The sequence below is a fragment of the Cebus imitator genome, unplaced genomic scaffold, assembly GCF_001604975.1.
Source record: "Cebus imitator isolate Cc_AM_T3 unplaced genomic scaffold, Cebus_imitator-1.0 Scaffold792, whole genome shotgun sequence".
NCBI classification, from domain to species: domain Eukaryota; kingdom Metazoa; phylum Chordata; class Mammalia; order Primates; family Cebidae; genus Cebus; species Cebus imitator.
In genome coordinates, this window is record NW_016108107.1 from 246937 (window position 1) to 270146 (window position 23210).

At 44.1% G+C, this 23210-nt stretch overlaps 2 protein-coding genes and 1 non-coding gene across 8 annotated transcripts in view; 2 read left to right on the plus strand and 1 right to left on the minus strand.

Annotated features, from left to right (window-relative positions):
- The window catches only part of TPST1 (tyrosylprotein sulfotransferase 1), a 131188-nt gene extending 115949 nt beyond the window's left edge, over positions 1–15239 (plus strand). For 5 of the 6 annotated variants that reach the window (XM_017520027.2, XM_017520028.2, XM_017520026.2 and 2 more), the window contains 3 exons: positions 8572–8622; positions 11807–11853; positions 14706–15239. In XM_017520027.2, coding sequence (XP_017375516.1) covers positions 8572–8622; positions 11807–11824 — 69 coding nt within the window. In that variant the 3' untranslated portion in view covers positions 11825–11853; positions 14706–15239. Of the gene's footprint in view, positions 1–8571; positions 8972–11806; positions 11854–14705 lie in introns of those variants that run through there. The other variant, XM_017520029.2, reaches the window with a different exon arrangement.
- LOC119469718 lies at positions 1362–1472 on the plus strand. The gene has a single exon (XR_005198553.1). It is a non-coding gene; the product is annotated as a U6 spliceosomal RNA (small nuclear RNA).
- On the minus strand, positions 3913–4872 carry LOC108297320 (60S ribosomal protein L23a-like). The gene has a single exon (XM_037735382.1). The coding sequence runs from the start codon at positions 4860–4862 to the stop codon at positions 4449–4451; it is 414 nt and encodes a 137-aa protein (XP_037591310.1). The 5' UTR covers positions 4863–4872; the 3' UTR covers positions 3913–4448.
- Positions 15240–23210: the final 7971 nt, after the last annotated feature.

The following is a 23210-nucleotide window of genomic DNA, read 5'->3' on the forward strand; positions in this document are numbered from 1 at the left end:
AATATTGTTGTCTCTCAGGGACTAGGAAGGTCCAGAGAGAGGGAAAGAGGGAGGGGAGAGGGAGGGAGGGGAGAGGAAGGAAGGGAGGGAGAGAGGGAGGGGAGATGAAGGGAGGAGGAGAGAGAGGGAGGGGAGAGGGAGGGAGGAGGAGAGAGAGGGAGGGGAGAGGGAGGGAGAGAGAGAGGGGAGAGGAAATGAGAGGGGGAGGGAGAAAGGGGAGAGGAAATGAGAGGGAGAGGGAGGGAGGGAGAAAGGGAGAGGGAGGGGAGAGAGGAAGGGAAGAGGAGAAGGAGGAAGAGAGGAAGGGAGAGAGAAGGGGAGAGAGGAAGAGAGGAAGGGAGAGAGGGAGGGGAGGAGGGAGAGAGGGAGAGGGAAGGGAGAGGGAGGGAGAGAGGAAGGAAGAGAGGAAGGGTAAAGAAGGAGAGAGGAAGGGGACAGGGAGGAGAGGAGCAGACAGGGAGGGAGGGGGGAGGGAGAGAGGGAGGGGAGAAAGAGTTGAAAAGCTGCCTATTGTGTACTTTGCTCACTTCCTGGGTGTTGGGATCAGTTGTATCCCAGACTCCAGCATCACGCAGAATACCCTTGTAATAAACCTGCACACTTACCCCTGAATCTAAAATAAAAATTCATTTAAAAAAAGCACACTAAAGAAAATTTAACCTACAGTCACATAGTCAACACAACCCAACTCTTAGCCAGATAAACATAAAGCCTCAAACAAAAGGCCTATTTACTGCAGTTTCTTTTACCTAATACGTCGTATCTGATTTCAACAAAAACTTAGAAAACATGCTAAAACGTCAAAATCAAAGTTGCATGAGGCCTAGGAAGAATCAGAACCATTGCCAGACTCACATATAGCAGCAATTTTGGAATTATGACTGGAAATTTAAAATAATTATGATCAGTATGCTAAAGGCTCTAATGGAAAAAGTGAACAACATGCGAGAAAGATGGGTAATGTAAGTAGACAATAGAAACTCTAAGAAAGAACCCAAACGAAATACTAGAAATAAGCAGTACTATAACAGAAATGAAGAATGCCTTGGGACTTATTGGGAGACTGGAAAAGACAATAGATAACCCAGGAAAGAATCAATGAGCTTGCAGATGTCAGCAGAAAGTTCTAAAACTAAAACGCAAAGAATAAAAAGAATGAAAATGACAAACATGGCAGGGCTTAGTGGCTCACACTATATCTCAGCATTTCACAAGGCCCAGGTGGGAAGATCACTTGAAACCAAGAGTTGAGGACCAGCCTGGGCAACAAAGAGATCTGTTGACTCCACAAAAAAGGAAAAGAAAAAGACAGAATAGAATATCCAAAACTGTGGGACAGTTACAAAATTATATATATTTAAGTACTTGCTTTGGCTGCACATACACTAAAACTGGAATAGTACAGAGAAGATTGCACAACATGGCCCCTGCGCAAAGATGATACATAAGTTCATGAAGCATAAGAAACATCTTCTTTAAAAAAATATGTAATACACATACATTTATATATAACTGTATACACACAATGGGAATAACAGAGGAAAAAGGGAAAGAAATAGAATAAACATTTGAAGTAATAATGGCTGAGAATTTTCAAAACTAAAGACAGACACCAAACCACAAATCCAGAAAGTTAAGAAAACAAGCAAAATAAATATCAAAGGCCAGGTTTGGTGGCTCACATCTGTTAATCCCGGCACTTTGGGAGGCCGAAGTGGGTAAATCGCTTGAGGTGAGGAGTTCAAGGCCAGCCTGGCCAACATGGTGAAACCCCATCTCTACTAAAAATATGAAAATTAGCCAGGCCTGGTGGCAGGTATCTGTAATCCCAGCTACTCAGGAGCCTGAGGCAGGAGAATCAGTTGAAAGTGGGAAGTGGAGCTTGCAGTGAGCTGAGATCATGCCACTGCACTCCAGCCTGGGTGACAGAGTAAGACTCCATCTCACATACATGCATACGTACGTACATGCCAAAAAATCTGTACCTAGGCATATCATATTCAAATTGTAGAAAATCAAAGATAACATCCTGAAACCTAGAGGACAAAACACACCTTACCTATGGAGGAACAGTAATATTGAATTTCTCCACAGAAAACATTCAAGCAAGAAGAGAGAGGAGTGAAATATTTATGTGTTTATTATGCTTTTAATTTTTATTTTTGTGGTTACATGGTAGGTGTATATGTTTATAGGGTATATGAGATATTTTGATGCAGGTATACAATGTGTAATAATTACATCAGAATAAATGAAGTATCCATCACCTCAAGCATTTATCATTTGTATTACAAACCATCTAGTTATACTCTTTAGTTATTTTTAAATATATAGTAAATTACTGGTGACTGTAGTCACCCTGTTGTGCTATCAAATGCTAGATCTTATTTTTTCTACTGAATTATATTTTTGTATGCATTAACTGTCTCCTCCCTTCCCCCCACCTACCCACTACCCTTCCCAGCCTCTGGTAACCATTGTTCTACTCTCTCTTTCCATGAGTTCAACTATCTTAATTTTTAGCTCCTGCACAGAAGCAGAACATGCAGTTTGTCTTCCTGTGCCTGGCTTACCTAACTTAACTTAATGATCTCCAGCTCCATCCACCTTATTGTAAATGACAGGATCGTTATTATTATTTTTTGAGACAGTCTTGCCCTTTTGCCAGGCGCCAGGCTGGAGTGCAGTGGCACAATCTCATCTCACTACATCCTCCGCCTCCCAGGGTCAAGCAGTTCTCCTGCCTCAGACTCTCGAGTAGCTGGGACTACAGGCATGCGCCACCATGCCCAGCTAATTTTTGTATTTTAATAGAGACGGGGTTTCACCATGTTGGCCAGGATGGTCTCGATCTCTTGACCTCGTGATCCGCCCTCCTCGGCCTCCCAAAGTGCTGGGATTACAGGTGTGAGCCACTGCTTCTGGCCAGGATCATTATTTTTTATAGCTCAATAACTACTCTATTATATATATGTACCATATTTCCTTTATCCATTTATCTGTTAATGGACATGTAGATTGATTCCAAATCTTGGCTATTGTGAACAGTGCTGCAGCAAACATGAGAGTGCAGATATCTCCTTGATTTACTGATTTCACTTCTTTTGGGTATATTCCTAACAATGGATTTCTAGATCATATGGTAGTTGCATTTTTAGTTTTTTGAGGAACCTCCATGCTGTTCTCCATGGTGGTTGTATTAATTTACATTCCCACCAGCAGTGTATCAGGGTTCTCTTTTCTCCACATCCTCACTGGCATTCGTTATTGCCTGTCTTTTGGATAAAAGCCATTTTAACTGGCCTGAGATGATATCTCATTTTTGATTTGCATCTCTCTGATGATGAGTGATGTTGAGTGCCTTTTCATGTACCTACTTGCTGTTTGCATGCCTTCTTTGGAGTAATGTCTGTTCTGATCTTTTGCCCATATTTTAATTGTATTACTAGATTTTTTTCTTATTGAGTTGTTTGAACTCTGTATATATTCTGTTTATTAATTGCTTGTCAAATGGATAGTTTAAAAATATTTTATTCCATTCAGTGGATTGTCGCTTTACTTTGTTGATTGTATCCTTTGCTGTGTAGAAGTTTTTAAACTTGGTGTGATCTCATTTGTCCATTTTTTGCTTTGGGTGCCTGTCTTTGTGGGGTATTACTCAAGAAATCTTTGCTCAGTGCAATGTCCTGGAGAGTTTTTCCGGTGTTTTCTTTTAGTAGGTTCATAGTTTGACGTTTTAGATTTAAGCCTTTAATTCATTTTGATTTGATTTTTGTATATGGAAAAAAACAGAGGTCCAGTTATTATTTTTATTTTTTATTATTTTTTTTGGACAGGGTCTCACTCTGTCACCCAGGCTGGAGTGCAGTGGTGTGATCACAATTTATTTATTTATTTAATTTATTTTTTTTTCTCTGAAGTCCTTGTCCTTTATTGGGCAAGGAGTGAGGGAAGCAGACAGACCGGTTGGACATAGCAAATGGATGTGTGAGGACAAAATGCTACTGGAAAGCCAGCCAACCCACACTCCCCTGAAATGGATGCTAACATGCTTCAAACTCTGGGCACTGGTTTCACACACAGCCTCTTCGAGGGATGAAAGGGGTTCTTGTAAAGCTTTTTGTTTACCCTCAACCATGGAGGCAAGCTCTGAGTTCTGGTTTTCCTAGGACACTAACGCTAGTCACAAAGATCTCTGGAATGATCAAGGATGGAGGAGTGAGTGGCAGGGTGAGTTTCAAAAGGATAAGCAGAACAGTAGTCTTGCCTAAGCAGTGGGCAAGTTACAACAACAGTTCCTGTGTATGGCCTCCCACCCAACCAGAAATTGACAGAGAGGCATGTGTATGGTGAAAAGATATACATATATTTAGAATTAGCCAGCTGGACTCAGTTTAGATGATCCCAATTTTGTTGGCAACATCCAAAGCATCGTAATCAGAAGCCAGTCAAACATATGCCTCCTCTCCATCAGGCCGAATCAGGGTGTTGACCTTGGCCACATCAATGTCATAGAGCTTCTTCACAGCCTGTTTGATCTGGTGCTTGTTGGCTTTAACATCCACAATGAACACAAGTGTGTTGTTGTCTTCTGTCTTCTTCATGGCAGACTCAGTGGTCAGCGGAAACTTGATGATAGCATAGTGGTCCAGTTTGTTTCTCCTGGGGGCGCTCTTCCGAGGATATTTGGGCTGCCTCCGGAGTCGCAGTGTCTTGGGCCGCCGGAAGGTGGGTGACATGCGGATCTTCTTTTTTTTGTGGCTGTGGACACCTTTCAACACTGCCTTCTTGGCCTTTAAAGCCTTCACTTTGGCTTCGGCTTTAGGAGGGGCAGGAGCTTCCTTCTTCGCTTTCGGCGCCATCTTGTGAAAAGGGTCCTGTGATCACAATTTATTGCAACCTCCACCTCCCAGGTTCAAGCAGTTCTCATGCCTCAGCCTCCTGAGTTGCTGGGATTACAATGGTATGCCACCATGCCTGGCTAATTTTTGTATTTCGAGTAGAGATTGGGTTTCACTGTGTTGCCCAGGCTGGTCTCCAACTTCTGGCCTCAAGTGATCGACTAGCCTTGGCCTCCTAAAATGCTGGGATTATAGGTGTGAGCCACCATGCCCAGCAAGTATCTAGTTACATTCTACTGCATATGGATACTCAGTTTTTCCAGCACCATTTATTGAAGAGACTGTTCTTTCCCCAATGTATGTTCTTGGCACATTTGTTGGAAATGAGTTCACTGTAGATGTCTGGATATGTTTCTGGATTATTCTCTTTTATTGGTCTGTTTGTCTATTTTTATGCCAGTACCATGCTGTTTTGCTTACTATAACTCTGTAATAATATAATTTGAAGCCAGGTAATGTTATTCTTCCAGTTTTGTTCTTTTTGCTGAGGATAGCTTTGGTTATTCTGGGTCTTTCATGGTTTCAGATAAATTTTAGAATTTTTTTTTAATTTCTGAGAATTGTTTTATTTGTAGCTGTTATAAATGGGATTACTTTCCTGATTTCTTTTTCAGATTGTTCAGTGCTGGCATATAGAAATGCTACCAATTTTTGTATGTTGATTTTTCTCCTTCAACTGTATTAATCAGTTCTAGTAGATTTTGGTGGAGTCCTGGTTTTTCCAAATACAAGGTTATATCATTTATAAACAAGGATAATTTGACTTCTTCCTTTCTATTTTGGTTACCCTTTCTAGATTTCTATTGTCTCATTGCTCTAAGACGTACAGAGTGAAATATTTAAAGTATTGAATGAAAAACTCCACCAACTTAGGGTAACTCCATGTTTCTAGTTGGTAGTTGCTTTGGTAAAACACCTTGGAGTCATTCTTGATTCTCCTTGTCCCTCACATCCCACATCCTATCTGTTAGGATATCTATATGTAATTAGGAAAGAAAATGGTAATCCTCCACTTCTCACCATCTCTGCCTCTATCCCCTTGGTCCTAGCCGTCATTATCTCTTCCCTGGATTATAGCTATAGACTCCATACTACAGCCTAAACAGAGCAACTAGAGTGATTCTTTTAAAATGAAGTTCAATCTAGTACTACAGAAGTGTCCCATTTTAATACCAGTCTATGAATTACTTCATTTCTCTGTGCCTCAGTTGCTTCATCTGTAAAAAAAAGAGTAATACCTCCTCAAGAGATTGTGTGATTTGATGAGGAGGCACTTAATACCAACCTGATGCACAGAAAAAAGTAAAGTTTAGCTGTTATTATTTTTATTTCCAATTTGCCCTTCAAATCAGAAGCTTACTTTTGTCTTCTCATTCTTCAGTGCCTGAGGTGGGAGGGTTTGTAGAAACATTTGGATTCTGAATACCTACCTCATTGCCGTCAAGTAGAATCCTCCGTCTTTTAGTTCCTCAAAATATTATGTCCAGAAACTTTGTTAACCAAAGAAAATTTTGTTTCTAGCTCTGGTGTTTTAGGCACTGTAGTGGGTCAGTTTCCTACACTGCACAGAAATTCCTTTGTCATTGGAAAGTGTTAATTTTGTCAGTATTACAGTTCCTAACTTCTGAGGCATTGGTTTCCTAGAGGATACTGTGAGGAGGAAATCTCCACACAGCTGCCCACTGATTTTTTTGCTTGAGGCTTTATCTGATATACCCTAGCCCCTTTTGGTTTTTTATTACATTTGTAACATCGCATACCTAGATTTTTTTTTTTCTTTATATAGGCCTTACCTATCTGGAACTGTCAATACTTGGAAGGTACTTACAATGTTGAATGTTTCCACTCATATTTCCTGTTATGCTTTACTGATATTTTTAACAAGCCAAAAAGAGGAAGAAAGATTTCACCATAGATTTGCTAACCATAATATAAGATGCAAAGAACATGTTTTAATGAAAAGGCACTGGGCTGGGGCCTCTGAGCCTTGTTCTGCGACTGAACCTGTATGACTGCCGGGGCTTGAGTTAAACCTTCTGCCTAAATTCTAGCAGAAGAGGCTAGCTAAAAGAGGAGATTCAGTGTCTGAGAGAACGTGAAAAGAAAAGTCACCTGAGACCCCAACCCACTGACAACAGAAGAGGGACTGGGATAGACCGACCTGCACTGGTTCCATCCAGCAGCCAATGCACAGAGCAGAGTGGCCTGTGGGCCTGAGCAGTGATGTTCCCCGGGCCTGGAAAGCAGGGGGGTGGCTGGGGGCTGGGACTTGTTTCTTGAATAGAGGGAGAAGGGAAGACACCTGAGTATCTGGTTTAAAAATAAATAAATAAATAAATAAATAAATAAATAAATAAATAAAAGACATTCTAGTAGTTTTAGCCTCTCCACTGGGAGCACTGTCCCCTTGCCCCAGACAGTAGGCAGGTGAAGCAGATGGAAGTGAGTGCTCCCATGATACAGTGCTCCCGGGGCCCAGACACTTCCCACTCCAGCAAGCTGGAACTATCCAAGCTGTGGGGTCAGGGTAGAACAAATGATTCTTTTTTTTTAGATGGAGTTCGCTCTTGTTGCCCAGGCTGGAGTACAATGGTGTGATCTCAGCTCATAGCAACCTCCACCTCCCAGGTTCAAGTGGTTCTCCTGCCTCAACCTCCTAAGTACCTGGGATTACAGATGCCCACCACCACGCCTCGCTAATTTTTTCTATTTTTAGTAGAGATGGGATTTTGCCATGTTGGCCAGGCTGGTCTCGAACTCCTGACCTCAGGTGATTCGCCCACCTTGGCCTCCCTAAGTGCTGGTTTTACAGGCGTGAGCCACTGTGCCCAGCCAAACAAATGATTCTTATATGCAGATTCTTTAGGGAGCAGCTAGGCCAGCTCCCAGTGACTGCGGACCCTGTGAGGGTGTGAGGGAGATGATGGTAGCTTGGAGACATTCCTAGGGGCTGCTGTTTTGTTATCCTGTAAAAGGAACTAGGAGAACCTTGTTCTTAAACTATGTGAGTTCTGTGTTGGTTGCTTGAGAGCGATTGCCTAGGGCTTGCTTCCTCTCAGCCAAAGTGATTGGGATTTGGCAGTCAGGGTGCTTTTCTTTGTTTTTCAGGCACCCTGAGCCCTCTCCTAGCCAGCCCACATTTGTGACCACTTGGTAAACACAGAGCAGGAGGGAATGGCAGTGAATGGGGATTTCCCTCAGTCCTGCCCACAGGCTGCTCTTTAACTGACAGGTTTCTCCCTCATTCTAAACTCACCAGCAGCGTCAGGCATGGTGACTCACAACTGTAATCTCAACACTTTGGGAGGCCAAGGAGGGTGGATCACCTGAGATCAGGCGTTCAAGACCAGCCTGGCCAACGTGGTGAAACCCCGTCTCTACTAAAAATACAAACTAATTAGCTGGCCAATGGTGGCAGGCGCTTGTAATTCCAGCTACTCGGGAGACTGAGGCAGGAGAATCGCTTGAACCGGGGAGGCAGAGGTTGCAGTGAGCCAAGATCACACCATTTCACTTTAGCCTGGGCAACAAGAGTGACACTCTGTCAATAAATAAATAAATCCACTCTCAGTGGAGCAGTAAACCCATCCACGGTCAGGCGTAGCACATATCCTGAAATGGTGGGGACCAGACCTGTTTCCTTAAACTCACACCTGCTTTGTTTTTCCAGGTCTATAAGGGAGAATTCCAGCTACCTGACTTTCTTAAAGAAAAACCACAGGTACTGTGTCTGCTTCTTCCTTTTGATAATAGATTGGCTCTTGCATTGAAGTAATCTTTTTAAAGAGATAATAAAATTAAAAAGACAGAAACAAGAAAAAAAAAGAAGAAAAGGGATAATCATATGTGCTAGTGGAAGAAAGATTAGTCTCTGTGACTTGTTGATTTTAAAAATAATTTAACACAGTCTTAATTTCAGAGAGCTCAGTGTCTCCTAAAACTAGGGAAGTACTTTATTGATAACCAAATTCTGATTGCTTGAGGTCGTGCACAAGCCACCCAGTTGGTAAAGCTGCCCCAGCCTTCCAGTGCCTAATTCAAAATAAAAAGATCCGGTGACCCTCTCTGTTTTTACCGTGTGTGCTATACATCCATGACCCTTTGACTTTTCTCATTTGGAGCCTAGAAGACTTATAAATATATTTTGCATACAGCCACTGGCCCTTAGGAAGGATGGTGAGAGTTTGAAGGATTAAAGCCATCACGGTGGCTCATGCCTATAATCCCAGCACTTAGAAATGTCGAGGTGGGTGGATCACTTAAAGTCAGGAGTTCAAGACCAGCGTGGCACCATGGTGAAACCCCATCTCTACTAAAAATACAAAAATTAGCCAAGCATTGTGGCAGGAACCTGTAATCCCAGCTACTTAGGAGGCTGTGGCAGGAGAATTGCATGAACCAGGAGGCGGAGGTTACTAAGCCAAGATAATGCCACTGCACTTCGGCCTGGGTGACAGAACAAGACTCTGCCTCAAAAAAAGAAAAAATTAGCTAGGCATGGTGGTGCAGGCTGTTGGTCCCAGCTACCTGGGAGGCTGAGGCAGGAGGATCACTTGAGGCTGGGAGGTGGAGGTTGCCAAGTCTAGATTGTGCCACTGCACTCCAGCCTGGGTGACAGAGTGAGACCTTGTCTCAAAAATAAGAAAATTAAGCAGGTTCAGAGTTTTCCCTGGAACATCTGCTCTCACTGACTTGCATTCCAGTCCTGTTTCCTGGGTTGGAAAGAAACAGGGAGTCTCTCGGCTGACACGACTAGAGGAGCCCAGTGTGAAGTCTAGTTGCCTGAAACAAGCCTGGAGTAAATGGGCTGCCCTCTCTGAGGGAAGCCGTGTCTCACACCAGAGTTGAAGCCTCTTCCTTCCCCAATCCTTGTCTGAAAACAGCCACTAGTAATTGATACATATGACTTGAGTGTTTTAAAGTGCTTTCAAAGCATATTCTTACTCACAAATGTTTAATATTCATCCATCCATTCATTTCAGTTATTCACCAACTGTTTACTTAGTGCCTACTATGGTGAAGAATTGGAATAAGTCCTCAGTAATGGGGGTAAGAAAAACCTTCTCAAGGAGCTCCTGATATATCCAGAAGACTCTGACCAATTCATGCAGACAAGGGGGCACAGAGCTCTGGGCCCAGGCTGGGCATGGTGTCCCAGAAACCTGGGCAAATTCATGAACAGACTCACTCACAGGCTGTGGAAGCTGGAGCCAGAGAATATTCCAAGAGGATTGTCTTGAAGGAATATAAATCCAAAAGTGTTCGGGTGTGGTGGCTCATGCCTGTAATCCCAGCATTTTGGGAGGCTGAGGCGGGCAGATCACTAGGTCCGGAGTTTGAGACCAGCTTGGCCAACATAGTGAGACCCCGTCTCTGCGAAAAATACAAAAAAAAATTAGCTGGGCATGGTGGTGCACACCTGTAATCTCAGCTACTTGGAAGGCTGAGGCAGGAGAATCACTTGAACTCAGGAGGCGGAGGTTGCAGTGAGCCGAGATTGTGCCATTGCACTCCAGCCCGGGTGATGGTGTGAGACTACATCTAAAAAAAAAAAAAAACAAAAACAAAACCTCATTTGTAGATTATAGATCATTTATAGATCATTCCTATGAATCATAAGAAAAAGATTTTTTTTTTTTTTTTATTGGGCAAAAAGCCTGGGCAACGTAGCAAGACCTCATCTCTATCAAAAAATTAGCTGGGCAGGGCCAGGTGTGGTGGCTCACACATGTAATCCCAGCACTTTGGGAGGCTAAAGCGGGCGGATCACTTGAGGTCAGGAGTTCAAGACCAGCCTGGTAAATATAGCAGAACCTCATTTCTAAAAACAAATACCAAAAAAATGAGCCAAGCATGGTGGCACATGCCTGTAATCCCAGTTGCTCCTGAGGCTGATGCAGGAGAATTGCATTGCTTGAATTCAGGAGGCAGAGGTTGCTGTGAAGTGAGAGCATGCCATTGCACTGCAGCCTTGGCTACAAAACAAGATTCCATCTCAAAAGGAAAAAAATTAGCTGAGCGTGGTGACATACTTGGGAAGCTGAGGCAGGATGATCCGTTGAGCCCAGGCCGTGTACTGTGATTGTGCCACTGTACTCCAGCCTAGGTTACAGAGGGAAATCTTGTCTACTAAGAAAGCAAAAAATCATGCAGAAGTACGCATGCACACACATAGAAATTGACCTGTAAGATCTTCAGTTTAACCTCTAGTGTGAATGAGTTGACGCCTGTAGAACTTTCAGTTTCAATCATTAGCTAGAATGGTTCATAAAACTTGGGAAAGTGCAGTACTTAACAATTACAGTTTTATAACGGATACAGATCAGGAGCAGCCATAAGAGAGGAGTAGATCCGGTAGGGTTCCGAGTGCAGAGCTTCTGCCCCTGCTCCCTATGGAATCGACATGTCACCCTCCCAGCACACCCATATGTTCACCAACCGGGAAGTGCCACTGAACTTCCACACCCAGCATTTTTATTAGGGTTTATTCATGCAGGCAAGATTGATCAAATCAATGGTCATGTGTTAGAACTCAATCTCCAGCCAACCTCCCTTCCCCAGAGTTGAGGCGGGCTCCAAACCCCAGCCCCTTCATCCCATGGTTGGCCTTTGTGGTGATCAACCCCATCCTGAGTCATCTCATAACATAAACTTGGATGCGATCCAGTGGGCTTAGAGATAACAAAGACATTCTCGTTACCTAGGAAATTCCAAGGATTCAGTGTTTCCCTCCTAGAAACCAGGGGCAGAGGCCAGTCAGATTCTTGAGCATGCAGCGTTGGTGCACTGAATTCATCTGAAAGTGAACAGAGCCCGCACGTCACCCCTGGTGTTTCAGTGGGGCAGTCACTTCTCATGCTGACCAACTTCAAGAACATTCAAACTTATCTTCTTTCCTTCAACAGACTGAACAAGTGGAGTAGCAGAACCAGGAGCCTCTTCCGTACATGAGGTGAGGGTTGGGGGATATTGCTGGGTCCTTCTGTGGCCCACTCAAGCTCTTGCAGGGCGCCGGGTGGCTGAGGCAGAGAGCACAGCTCTGGAGTCCATCTGCCTGGGTTGGAATCCTGGCTCTTCACTTTTTGTGTGGCAGTAAGTGCGTTACTTCATCTCTCTGTGTCTTCATTTCTTCATCTATAAAATGAGGATATTAACAAAAGCATAGTGCTGAGACAGAATCATCATCCAAGAGCCTGGCTCATCATCAGCACACAATAGTGCTGTTATTTTCTTTATGAACCTTGAAACATTGCAGCTGAAAGGGACCTGGAGGCCATCAAGCCCAACTCCCTGTTTGCTGAAAAGGAAGCTGGTCCTGGAGGAAACAGGTCATTTGTCAAGATCATAGTCCAGAGGCGGGGAGACTCAGAACTCAGGAACGGCTGCTTGCTTCTGCTTTCCCTGTTCAGCCGGGGCCCGGCCACCCACCCCTACCTCCAGGGGCTTTCTTTGTGTGCTGGACTTGCAGATGTTTTTGCACTATTGCAATCTTTTTTGTTGTTTCTTGGTTGGTTTTTCAAGTTTACCCTTGCTTGTTTTAATGTATTATGGATAGCTTAGATGAGTAAGCCATGTTGTCTCATTGGATTAAGCGTTACGTTGTAGACAAAGCCAGCCTTGCCTTCTACACCCTCTGAGTACATGGCCCTTATCAGGCACATGACCAGGGACACCACTTCAAAAGCTGGATTCTGAGCCCAAATCTCCAGATGCAGCTGCTCAGAGCTCATGCCCTTTCTCAGACTTTCAGTCTCTGCTTATCCACCAAGACTCTCTTAAGATCAGTTTTTTTCCCAAATCATATGGTAAAGCCTTTGATCAGTTGGAGCTTGAACAATCTTTTAAAAAATCTGATATTAGCTGGGCACCATGGCCCAAGACTGTAATCCACATACTTTGGGAGGCTGAGGCAGGCAGATCACAAGGTCAGGAGTTGGAGACCAGTTTGGCCAACATGGTGAAACCCCATCTCTACTAAATATACAAAACTTAGCTGGGCGTGGTAGACACCTGTAATCACAGCTACTCGGGAGGCTGAGGCAGGAGAATCACTTGAACCCAGGAGGCAGAGGTTGTGGTGAACCGAGATAGCACTATTGCATTCCAGCCTGGGTGACAAGAGTGAGACTTTATCTCAAAAAGAAAAAAAAAATACAAAACTTAGCTGGGCTTGGTGGTGGGCACCTGTAGTCCCAACTACTCAGCAGGCTGAGGCAGGAGAATCAGTTGAACCCAGAAGGCAGAGAGTTGCAGTGAGCCAAGATCGCACCACTGCACACTCCAGCCTGGGTGACAGAGCGAGACTCTGTCTCAAAATCTGATATTGATAGTGATTTTTTTCTCATAGTTTACTTGTTGACTTTTGTTTTTATTTTTACTTTATATAGTAATTGTGCATATTCCATACCAGGCATAAAATACCAAGCATTGTATTTGTGTGTGTGTGTGTGTGTGTGTGTGTGTGTGTGTGTATGATGATATATCTAACAGATACGCTAAATTATAGATACAGCTATATGTAAAATTGTATTCAGTTCTCAAACCACTGTGACAAGCAGGCAGTATTCCTCTTTTACCAGTAAGAAAACAGGTTGAATATAACTTGCTGTGCATTGATGGATTATAGATATAAGAGGTACATGGACACTGCTCCGTCCCGTCAAAATCCCAGATGGCAGAGCTACTAATATTGATAGGTTGTAGGATTCAAGTTTCCTTTCTGCTAAGGAGCAAATGTAGAATGTTAGACTTATGCTCTGCGGATCTGCATATTTAGCAGCAGCTGTCAGCCCTTGGATAATTTTGTTTATACAAAATGCTTTCAAAGTTCACAGGTAATCTCTCTGCCCACCCCACCAGACACACACACAAGGCCTGATTTATTACCAGCCATGTTGTAAGATGGACTGCATCGGCAGATACCTCGGCAGCATTTCACCCTTGCTGTGTGTAGAGGCTTGGACGTGCCCACTCGTGGTGAGGAGAACTCTGGAGAAATGGGGACACAGCGAAGCCGTTAGGATGGATACTATTATTATCTTTCGGGTTGCATCGGCATTTCAGTAACAGTCACTGTGTTCTCTGGAGCTTCCTTTAAAGAACCTTAGGATCATTTCTTCACATGAGGAGAAATCAGGGTCCTGAGCCTGGACACTTAACCTTAGGATCATTTCTTCACATGAGGAATCAGGGTGCTGACCCCTGGGCACTTAAAGAACCTTAGGATCATTTCTTCACATTAGGAGGAATCAGGGTGCTGAGCCCTGGACATTGAAAGAACCTTAGGATCATTTCTTCACATGAGGAGGAACTAGGGTGCTGAGCCCTGGACACTGAAAGAAACTTAGGATCATTTCTTCACATGAGGAGGAATCAGGGTGCTGAGCCCTGGACACTGAAAGAACCTTAGGATCATTTCTTCACATGAGGAGTCAGGGTGCTGAGCCCTGGTCACTTGATGCCCCTGACAGTGCCCCCACAGTGGTGTCAATAGCAGACGACAGTGGCAGTCATTTAGAAATGGGCAGGAGCAGCCCTGGTTTCAGCCACCATCTGCTCATTTTGCACCCAGCAGCTGCTTACATGTCTCTGAAAGCACCAGAGTGAGGGCTTGTGTGCCTCCCAAGCAGCCCTCCTGAAGCAGCTGTTCTCAGTGTGGATCCTCCTGCCCCTGACCTGCAGGAGCCTTCTGGACCACCTGGCTTGTCCAGGCCCAGAGCTGGGAAGGGGAAGGAGGAGATGAAGGGACAGGGAGAACACACCAGGACTCCACACCTGTAACCACAGTCTGTTTGTTTGCCCTAGGAAAGGCTGCCTTTTCAGCAAAGGGGAATTTCTAGGACTGGCTGCCCCCTCCGAGCGTCTGCACCTTGGCTGTGTCTCCTCTTTGTTTGCCAGTTTCCTCCCACTGAGAGGATGGAGGTGTCCACACACCTTTGGGCCTCGTGAGGGATATGCCTCCTGCGTAAAGAGCTCTTGATCCTGATTCCATGCACAACCCTGCGATAAGGAGCCCAGAAGGGACATGTGTTTCCTGTTAAAACTGCTCTTGTCTTCTTTTCTTACCAGATTATGAAGTTTGTTTTCAAGGGGAGGGTTTAAAAATGGGATCCTGTAAGCAGACTTGCACAGTTTCCTTTTGAAATAGGTTGTCAGTACATGTTCTAATGTTTTGTAGCACATGTGTGCCTGTTTAAATGTGTTGATGTGGGTAATAATAAATAATTATTTAAATGATTCATTTTATTTCTGAGAAGTTGGGAAATTACCATTATACATTTACAACCTAATGACTTTTGTATTTTATTTTTCAAAATAAAAGCTTTCAATGTGAGGCATTCTGGTAGTTACATGCCTTCTTTAATGTGATTTGAGAAGCACAAGACCTTATCAGATGCTGCTGTGATGAACCACAGTTTCCTCGGTTGTTTGTATTGTATATAATCCCCTGGAGCTATCAGCTTATTTTTGGCTGGGAGGAGCGGGCAGTGGGTAGAGACAGGGTCTCATTACATTGCCCAGCCTGGACTCAAAAGATTCTTCTGCCTCAGCTTCCAAAAGTGCTAGGATTACAGGCGTCAGCCACAGTGCCTGGCCTGCATCATTATTTTTTTGTGAAGTTTTCTATAATTATTTCAGAGAGAACCTATCGCCATCCACTTTCAGAATCCTGTTCTATTTCATGCTTGAATATTGTGCTTAAGGACACAGAAGTTACTATTTCCACTCATTTTCTAGAAGTCATTGTTATGGAACACAGGATGTTCAGATGGTGGTAATAATTCCCATATTGTATGTTCTATGTGCCAGGCATGAAAAGGGTATTTAACATTGTATGTTCTATGTGCCAGGCATGAAAAGGGTATTTAACATGTTAGCTCATGTTAAATACCCTTTTCATGCCTGGCACATAGAACGTAACTTGTACCTATCCATATAGGCCATATCCATATCAGAAGTTGCAGTATTTTCTTCTCTATCACTCAAGCCAGACACTTAGCTAACAGTCGCACTTGCTTCCACCCTTTTCCTCCCTCTTTCCATCCACATCCAAGATCTTTGATTCTGCCTTCAGTGTATTTCTTGGATCACACAGTAGAATTAGAGTTTTTAGAGTGCACATCTGTAAGGATCCTCCCCACCTGAAGCATTTCGGTGTCTTCCATTTCACTTAGAAGAAAGCTCAGACTCCTGCCAGGGCCAGTAGGATCCTACTCTCCATCTCTTTGCAGGCCTTTCTTCCCACCCCACTGCTTGTGCTCTAGAAGTATTTCCAGAACATAGCAGGCTTTTCCTGTCCCTCCATATCTCATTCCTCTCTCTGGAATGTTCTTTCCTTTGGCTATTATTTATAGATGGATTCTCACTCTGTCACCCATATGGCATGCAGTAGCACGATCTCTGCTCACAGCAACCTCCACCTCCCAGGTTCAAGCAATGTTCTTCCCTTTGGCTATTTATTTATTCATTTATTTACTTATTTATAGATGAAGTCTCGCTCTGTCACCCAGCTGGCGTTCAGTAGCACGATCTTGGCTCACTACAAGCTCCACCTCTCAGGTTCAAGCAATTTTCCTGCCTCAGCCTCCTGAGTAGTTAGGATTACAGGCATGCACCACCACGCCTGGCTTTTTTTTGTATTTTTAGTAGAGATGGGGTTTCACCATGTTGGCGAGGCTGGTCTCAAACTCCCAACCTCAAATGATCTGCCTGCCTCAAACTCCCAAAGTGCTGGGATTATAGGCATGAGCCACCGTGCCTGCCCCTCTTTGCTCTGACTGATAGGCTCCTTCTTGATTCTCTGGTCTCAGTAAGTCTCACTCCCTCAAAGAGATTTTCCCTGGCCTCTTAAACTGAATGGTAACTCTCCTGCTGCCTGTCTTCTTCATGGTACTTAACCACACTTAGCACTGTTTCATCTGTTTGTTGCCTTTTTTATTATCTGACTCCTACCCCAGCCAGTAAGATCCTGGAGTACCAAGACTATATTTTTTCTTGCCTGTTGTACTTTTGACACCTAGCAAATTGTCTGGCACTTTTTAGAAACCAAGTAAAATATTTGGTGGATGACTGACTAATCCTCTGAAGAGGCTTTTGAAATCCACATCGTTTCACAGATCAGGAAACAGCCTCAGCGAGGTCAGGCCAAGGCAGAAGCCTGACTCTAACATTCTTTCCACTCCACTTCCCCAGCCCTGTCCCCTTCCATTTAAAATGAGTATGTCCAGCCTGGGCAACATAGAGAGACCCTGTCTCTACCAAAAAAAAAAAATATTTTAATTAGCCAGGCATGGTGGTATGCACCTGTAATCCCAGTTACTCAGGAGGCTGAGGCAAGAGAATCGTTTGAATCTTGAGTAGTGAAGGTCGCTGTGAGCCACGGTTGCGCCGCTGCACTCCAGCCTGGGCAACAGAGGTAGACTCTGTCTTAAAAAAAAAGAAAAAATAAATAAAATTAAATAAATACTGCTGTCAGATCAATGTTGTGTTTAACAGTTTTAAGTCACCCATTTTCTCCAAAGCATTTGATTCTCTAATGCTTAACATTACATCTAAATGTCTAAGCTGGCCAGGCGCGTTGGCTCACACCTATAATCCCAGCACTTCGGAAGGCCAAGGTGAGCGGATCACTTAAGATCAGGAGTTTGAGACCAGCCTGGCCATCATGGTGAAACTTCATCTCTACTGAAAATACAAAAATTAGCCAGGTGTGGAGACGCACGCCTGTAATCCCAGCGACTCGGGAGGTTGAGGCAGGAGAATCACTTGAACCTGGGAGGAGGAGATTACAGTGAACCGAGACAGTGCCACTGGCACTCCAGTCTGGTGACAGAGTGAGACTCCATCTCAAAAAAATAAAAAATAAATAAATGTCTTAGCTATCCTGCTGTCACAGCGTGGCCTTACTGCTCCCTCATATATGGTGCCTTTCTCCTGCCGCCTTTCATTCTCTTTGCTTTCTTCGTCTTCCAGATGCTCACACACCCATTCTCCTACCTGGGAAATCACAGCCTTATTAACAGCTCAGCTATCCTGAGTCATGTTTCCTCATGAAATCGAACTCAACTGCTGCAACCTCAAAATAGCAATTTAAATCAGCTTCAGCATAACCTGTTTTTTCCCCCTTGTTTCCTGTGTTAGTATTATGTCACCAACTTTGTGGGGATGAGATAGGTCATATACTCTTCTAGAGCATATCATAATGACTGAACATCTTTAGCTATAACCCACCTAGATCCCAATACTTACCCCCAAGGGAATATATGACTTTTATTCCCCGTTATGAAAAACAAACCCCTTCAAACCCAAAGAATGGACTCAGAGACCCAGAGAACAGCAAAAGTGAGACTTTTAATGATGGTCTTACAATATTGGGTGCCTGGCAGCAGACACACCCAGCACAGTTTCAACAAGCAGTTTATCCTCTAGTGCACAGGTCCCTCCCCTGGTTCCTCATAGGCTGAGTACTATGGGGTCACACTCTTCCTGGATGTCGCCTATTGGTTGTTGGGTAGGGGCTTTAGGTGTTTTGTTTAGGGTTGTCCTGCTGTGTTTTGTTGCAGCCCACAATGCATTGCAATCCTAGTCAGCTCAGGGGCTCTTCAAGTGTTTGACTTATGACCTAAGTAGCTGGGCAGGCTAATAAGAACAGAACAAAGTGAGCTATTTTGTAGGCTCATAAACTTTCATCTTAGACTAAACTTCTTTGGTTCAGGTGAGGGCAACTAAGGGGGTGGGGGGTGACACCCAGGCATTGGCTATCCAAGCAGGGGCCTAGTATAGCTTGTTTCTTTTTAGTTTGCTGACTTAAGCTGATTTAAGGCACTTTGTCTTGGAAATGGACCACTGTATACATTATTTCTTACACCCAGCTAATTTTTAATTTTTTTTGGTAGAGATGGGAGTCCAACTCTGTTGCCCAGGCTGGTCTTGAACTCTTGGCCTCAAGTGATCCTCCTGCCTCAGCCTCCCAAAGTGCTTGGATTATAGGTGTGAGCCACCTGTTCGGCCATATTTGTTTAAAAAAGAGAGTTTAGAGGACTCTTAACTAGGAGCTATTGTAGTAACCTGGGCCAGATGTTTATAGCTGGGTGGAAACAATGACCAAGATAAAAAGTAGGAAGACAGGAGAAAGGCTGGGAGGGGTGCAACCAACAGGACTTGCAAGTAAGCAGATCTGGTGGCAAAGGTCAGGGAAAACCAAAGACTCCCAGGTCTCCAGGTGGCTAGGCCAGATATGGTACATGGTAGTGCTCGCAGATAGAGGGGAAGCGCATTTCACCACACAGTCGGCCCACACACTCTGGCTGCAGAGGGCCAGGGACCACGTGTCTCCAGCTTGCTTGAATTTAGACAACTCAGTCTTGCTGCCTGTCTTCACAATTTCAAAATGAAGCTAAAATAAACCCGTCTCTGGCTTGTTTTATTTTATTTTATTTTATTTTCTAGAGACGGAGTTTCTCTCTATCGCCCAGTCTGGAATGTAGTGATGCAATCTTGGCTCACTGCAACCTCCAACCCCAGGTTCTAGTGATTCTCCTGTCTCCTGCCACCAAAATTAGCCTGGCTAATTTTTTTTTTTTTTTTTAGTAAAGAGATTTCACCTTGTTGGGCAGGCTGGTCTCGAACTCCTAACCTCAGGTGATCTACTGGCCTCAGCCTTCCAAAGTGTTAGGATTACAGGTGTGAGCCACTGGGCCCGGCCTGCAGTTTGTTGTAAGAATCCAGTAACATCACTATTTAACAGTTGGTGTAGATACTCAGAAGCAGTGGATGTGAACATTTAATGAATGTTATGCATAAACAAATTAGATCAAAGTAAGTGAATTCCATGAAGCTTGAGAAGGTCTTCTCTGGATATGCTACCTGGTAACCCCTTGGTCAGCAGTGTGCCCCTTGACAAGCATCATGGGGAGCAGGGACAGAGGAGGTGGGTGGGGAGCACGGAGACACAGGCACAGTGACACCCCCCCGCCTTGTCCCTGTCCCATCCACCCCTTTGTGTAATTTAATCATTTAACAAGGGGTTCCCATGTGTAAAATATTTGCTTCATTCAATCGCAGACACTTGATGTTCAAATTTACTGAGGAAGAAGCTATTCACATGTCATATAGGAATTTTTAAAAATCCCTTAATTAGCTGTATCATTGAAGTAAAACCTATTTAAGGTATTTAGTGTTTATCTAGGCAAGACTGGTTGGCTTCTTGGCTTTCTGTCCTCCCCATTTCTTCCTCCTTTCAAAGTGTGGATTTTATTTTCAAGGCTGGGAAAAGAGGTGTTCAAGGTGGGAGGTGAAGGCAGGAGGATCACTTTAGATCAAGAGTTTGACCAGCCTGGTCAATATAGTGAGACTTTGTCTCTAGAAAAAAAAAATTTTTTTAATAATTGGCTGGTTGTGGTGGTACATGCCTGTGGTCCCAGCTCCTCAGGAGGCTGAGGCAGGAGGATCACTTGAGCCCAGGAATTTGAAGCTGCAGTGAGCTGTAATCATGTCACTGCACTCCAGCCTGGGTGGCAGAGCAAGGCCCTGTCTAAAACAACAAAAAAGAGCCAGGCTCAGTGGCTCACACCTGTAATCCCAGCACTTTGGGAGGCTGAGGCTGGAGGATCCCTTGAGGCCAGGAGTTCAAGACCAGCCTGGGAAACATAGTGAGACCCTGTCTCTAAAAAAAAAAAAAAAAAAAAAAAAAAAAAAAAAAAAAAAAAAAAAAAAAAAAAAAAAAACATGGCCAGGTACAGTGGCTCACACCTGTAATCCCAGCACTTTGGGAGGCCAAGGCGGGTGGATCACGAGGTCAGCAGTTTAAGACCAGCCTGGCCAACATGGTGAAACCCTGTCTCTACTAAAAATACAAAAATCATCTGGGCAAGATTACACTTGCCTGTAATCTCTGCTGCTCAGGAGGTTGAGACAAGAGAATTACTTGAACTGGGACCCAGGAGACAGATGTTGCAGTGTGCTGAGATTGTGCCACTGCACTCCAGTCTGGGCTATAGAGCGAGACTCTTTCTCAAAACAAAAACAAAAACAAAAAAAAGGTGTTTGGGAACTTCAGCTTCCACAATGTAGACGTCCACTGTTGGAGGACTATTTTGCATCATAACCAAGACACGTGGCCTGAGAGCCTGTGATGATTATTTGTGTTTGCACAAACTCCAGAGCAGACAAGCTCCTGGACTAAAAGGCACTCTGAAACTGTCTTGAACAGACATGAGGAGAGACGACAGGTCATTGTCTCCAGCATCAAAGGAATGAACCAAGATGTTGATTTTGAAGAGCCAACACTTTCCCAAGAAGCCTCCACAATGTGACCTCCCAGGGCCTCTACCAGCACTGAGGGTCAGAATTAAGGCATCTGAGGCTGGGCGACATTCTTGCAGAGGTCCCGCTTACAACATGGCCTGCAGTGATCAAAAGATGTTGATGTCACAGCTCCTCACCAGATATCCTGCTCCCACTCTTGCCCCTCCATCTCCAGTCTCTTGACAAGCAGCTGGAATTTTTTTGTTTTTTCTGTTTTAGATTTGTTTTTTCTTTGAGAGAGAGTCTCGCTCTGTCGCCCAGGCTGGAGTGCAGTGGTGTGATCTCAACTTGCTGCAACCTCTGTCTCCCGGGTTCAAGCAATTCTCATGCCTCAGCCTACTGAGTAGCTGGGATTACAGGCACCTGCCACCACGCCTGGCTAATTTTTGTATTTTTTAGTAGAGATGAGTTTCACCATGTTGGCCAGGCTGGTCTTGAACTCCTGACCTCAAGTGACCCACCTGCCTTGACCTCCCAAAGTGCTGGGATTACATGTGTGAGCCACCGCTACTGGGCTTTGTTTTTGTTTTTAGAGATAAGGTGTAGCTCTCTCACTCAGGCTGGAGTGCAGTGGTGAAATCATGGCTCACTGCAGCCTCTGTCTCCTGGGCTAAAGAGATCCTCCCACCTTACTTCCTGAGGAGCTGGGACTAGAGGCATATGCCACCACATCTGGTTAAATTTTTTTTCAAGACAGAGTTTCACTTTTGTTGTCCAGGCTGGAGTGCCCAGTCTCAGCTCACTGTAAACTCTGTGTCCCGAGTTCAAATGATTCTCCTGCCTCAGCCTCCCGAGTAGCTAAGCTTACAGGCATCTGCTACCCATACCTGGCTAATTTTTGTATTTTTAATAGAGACGGTGTTTTGCCACATTGGCCAGGTTGGTCTCAAACTCCTGACCTCAGGTGATCCACCTGCCTCGGCCTTACATAGTGCTGGGATTACATGCATGAGCCACTGCGCCTGGAACACCTGTTTAATTTTTTATAAGTTATTTTTGCAAAGACAGGGGTCTCCGTATGTTGCCCAGGCTAGTCTCAAACTCCTACCCTCAAGTGATCCTCCCCTTTCAGCCTCCCAAAGTGCCCAGCCTCATTTTCTTTTTAATTAATTTAGTTTTAATTTTATATTATAAAAATGCCACCAAATGGAAAATGTCAATGTTAAGTAGGATTTCCATGTACAGGTGGCAAATCACAAAGTCTCCCTTCCTTGATACTTATTCCTTTTTTTTAAATTACATTTTAGGTTTTGGGGTACGTGTGAAGAACATGCAAGATTGTTGCATAGGTACACACATGGCAGTGTGATTTGCTGACTTTCTCCCCATGCTATCTCTCCGCAAGTCACCACCCTCCACTGTCCCTCCCCTATTTCCCCCCGACAGACCCCAGTGTGTAGTGCTCCCCTCCATGTGTCCATGTGTTCTCATTGTTCAACACCCACTTATGAGTGATAACATTCAGTGTTTGATTTTCTGTTCTTGTGTCAGTTTGCTGAAAATGATGGTTTCCAGGTTCATCCATGTCCCTACAAAGGACACGAACTCATCGTTTTTGATGGCTGCATAGTATTCCATGGTGTATATGTGCCACATTTTCCCTATCCAGTCTATCATCGATGGGCGTTTGGGTTGGTTCCAGGTCTTTGCTATTGCAAACAGTGCCAATATGTACATACGTGTGCATGTGTCTTTATAATAGAACGATTTATAATCCTTTGGATATATATCCAGTAATGGGATTGCTGGGTCAAATGGAATTTCTATTTCTAGGTCCTAGATGAATTGCCACACTGTCTTCCACAATGGTTGATCTAATTTACACTCCCACCAACACAACAGTGTAAAAGTGTTCCTATTTCTCCACATCCTCTCCAGCATCTGTTGTCTCCAGATTTTTTAATGATTGCCATTCTAACTGGCATGAGATGGTATCTCAATGTAGTTTTGATTTGCATTTCTCTAATGACCAGTGATGATGAGCATTTTTCATATGTTTGTTGG

Excerpts from the sequence above, each read along its gene's own strand:
- LOC108297320 (XM_037735382.1), bottom strand. The coding sequence starts at position 4,862 with ATGGCGCCGAAAGCGAAGAAGGAAGCTCCTGCCCCTCCTAAAGCCGAA.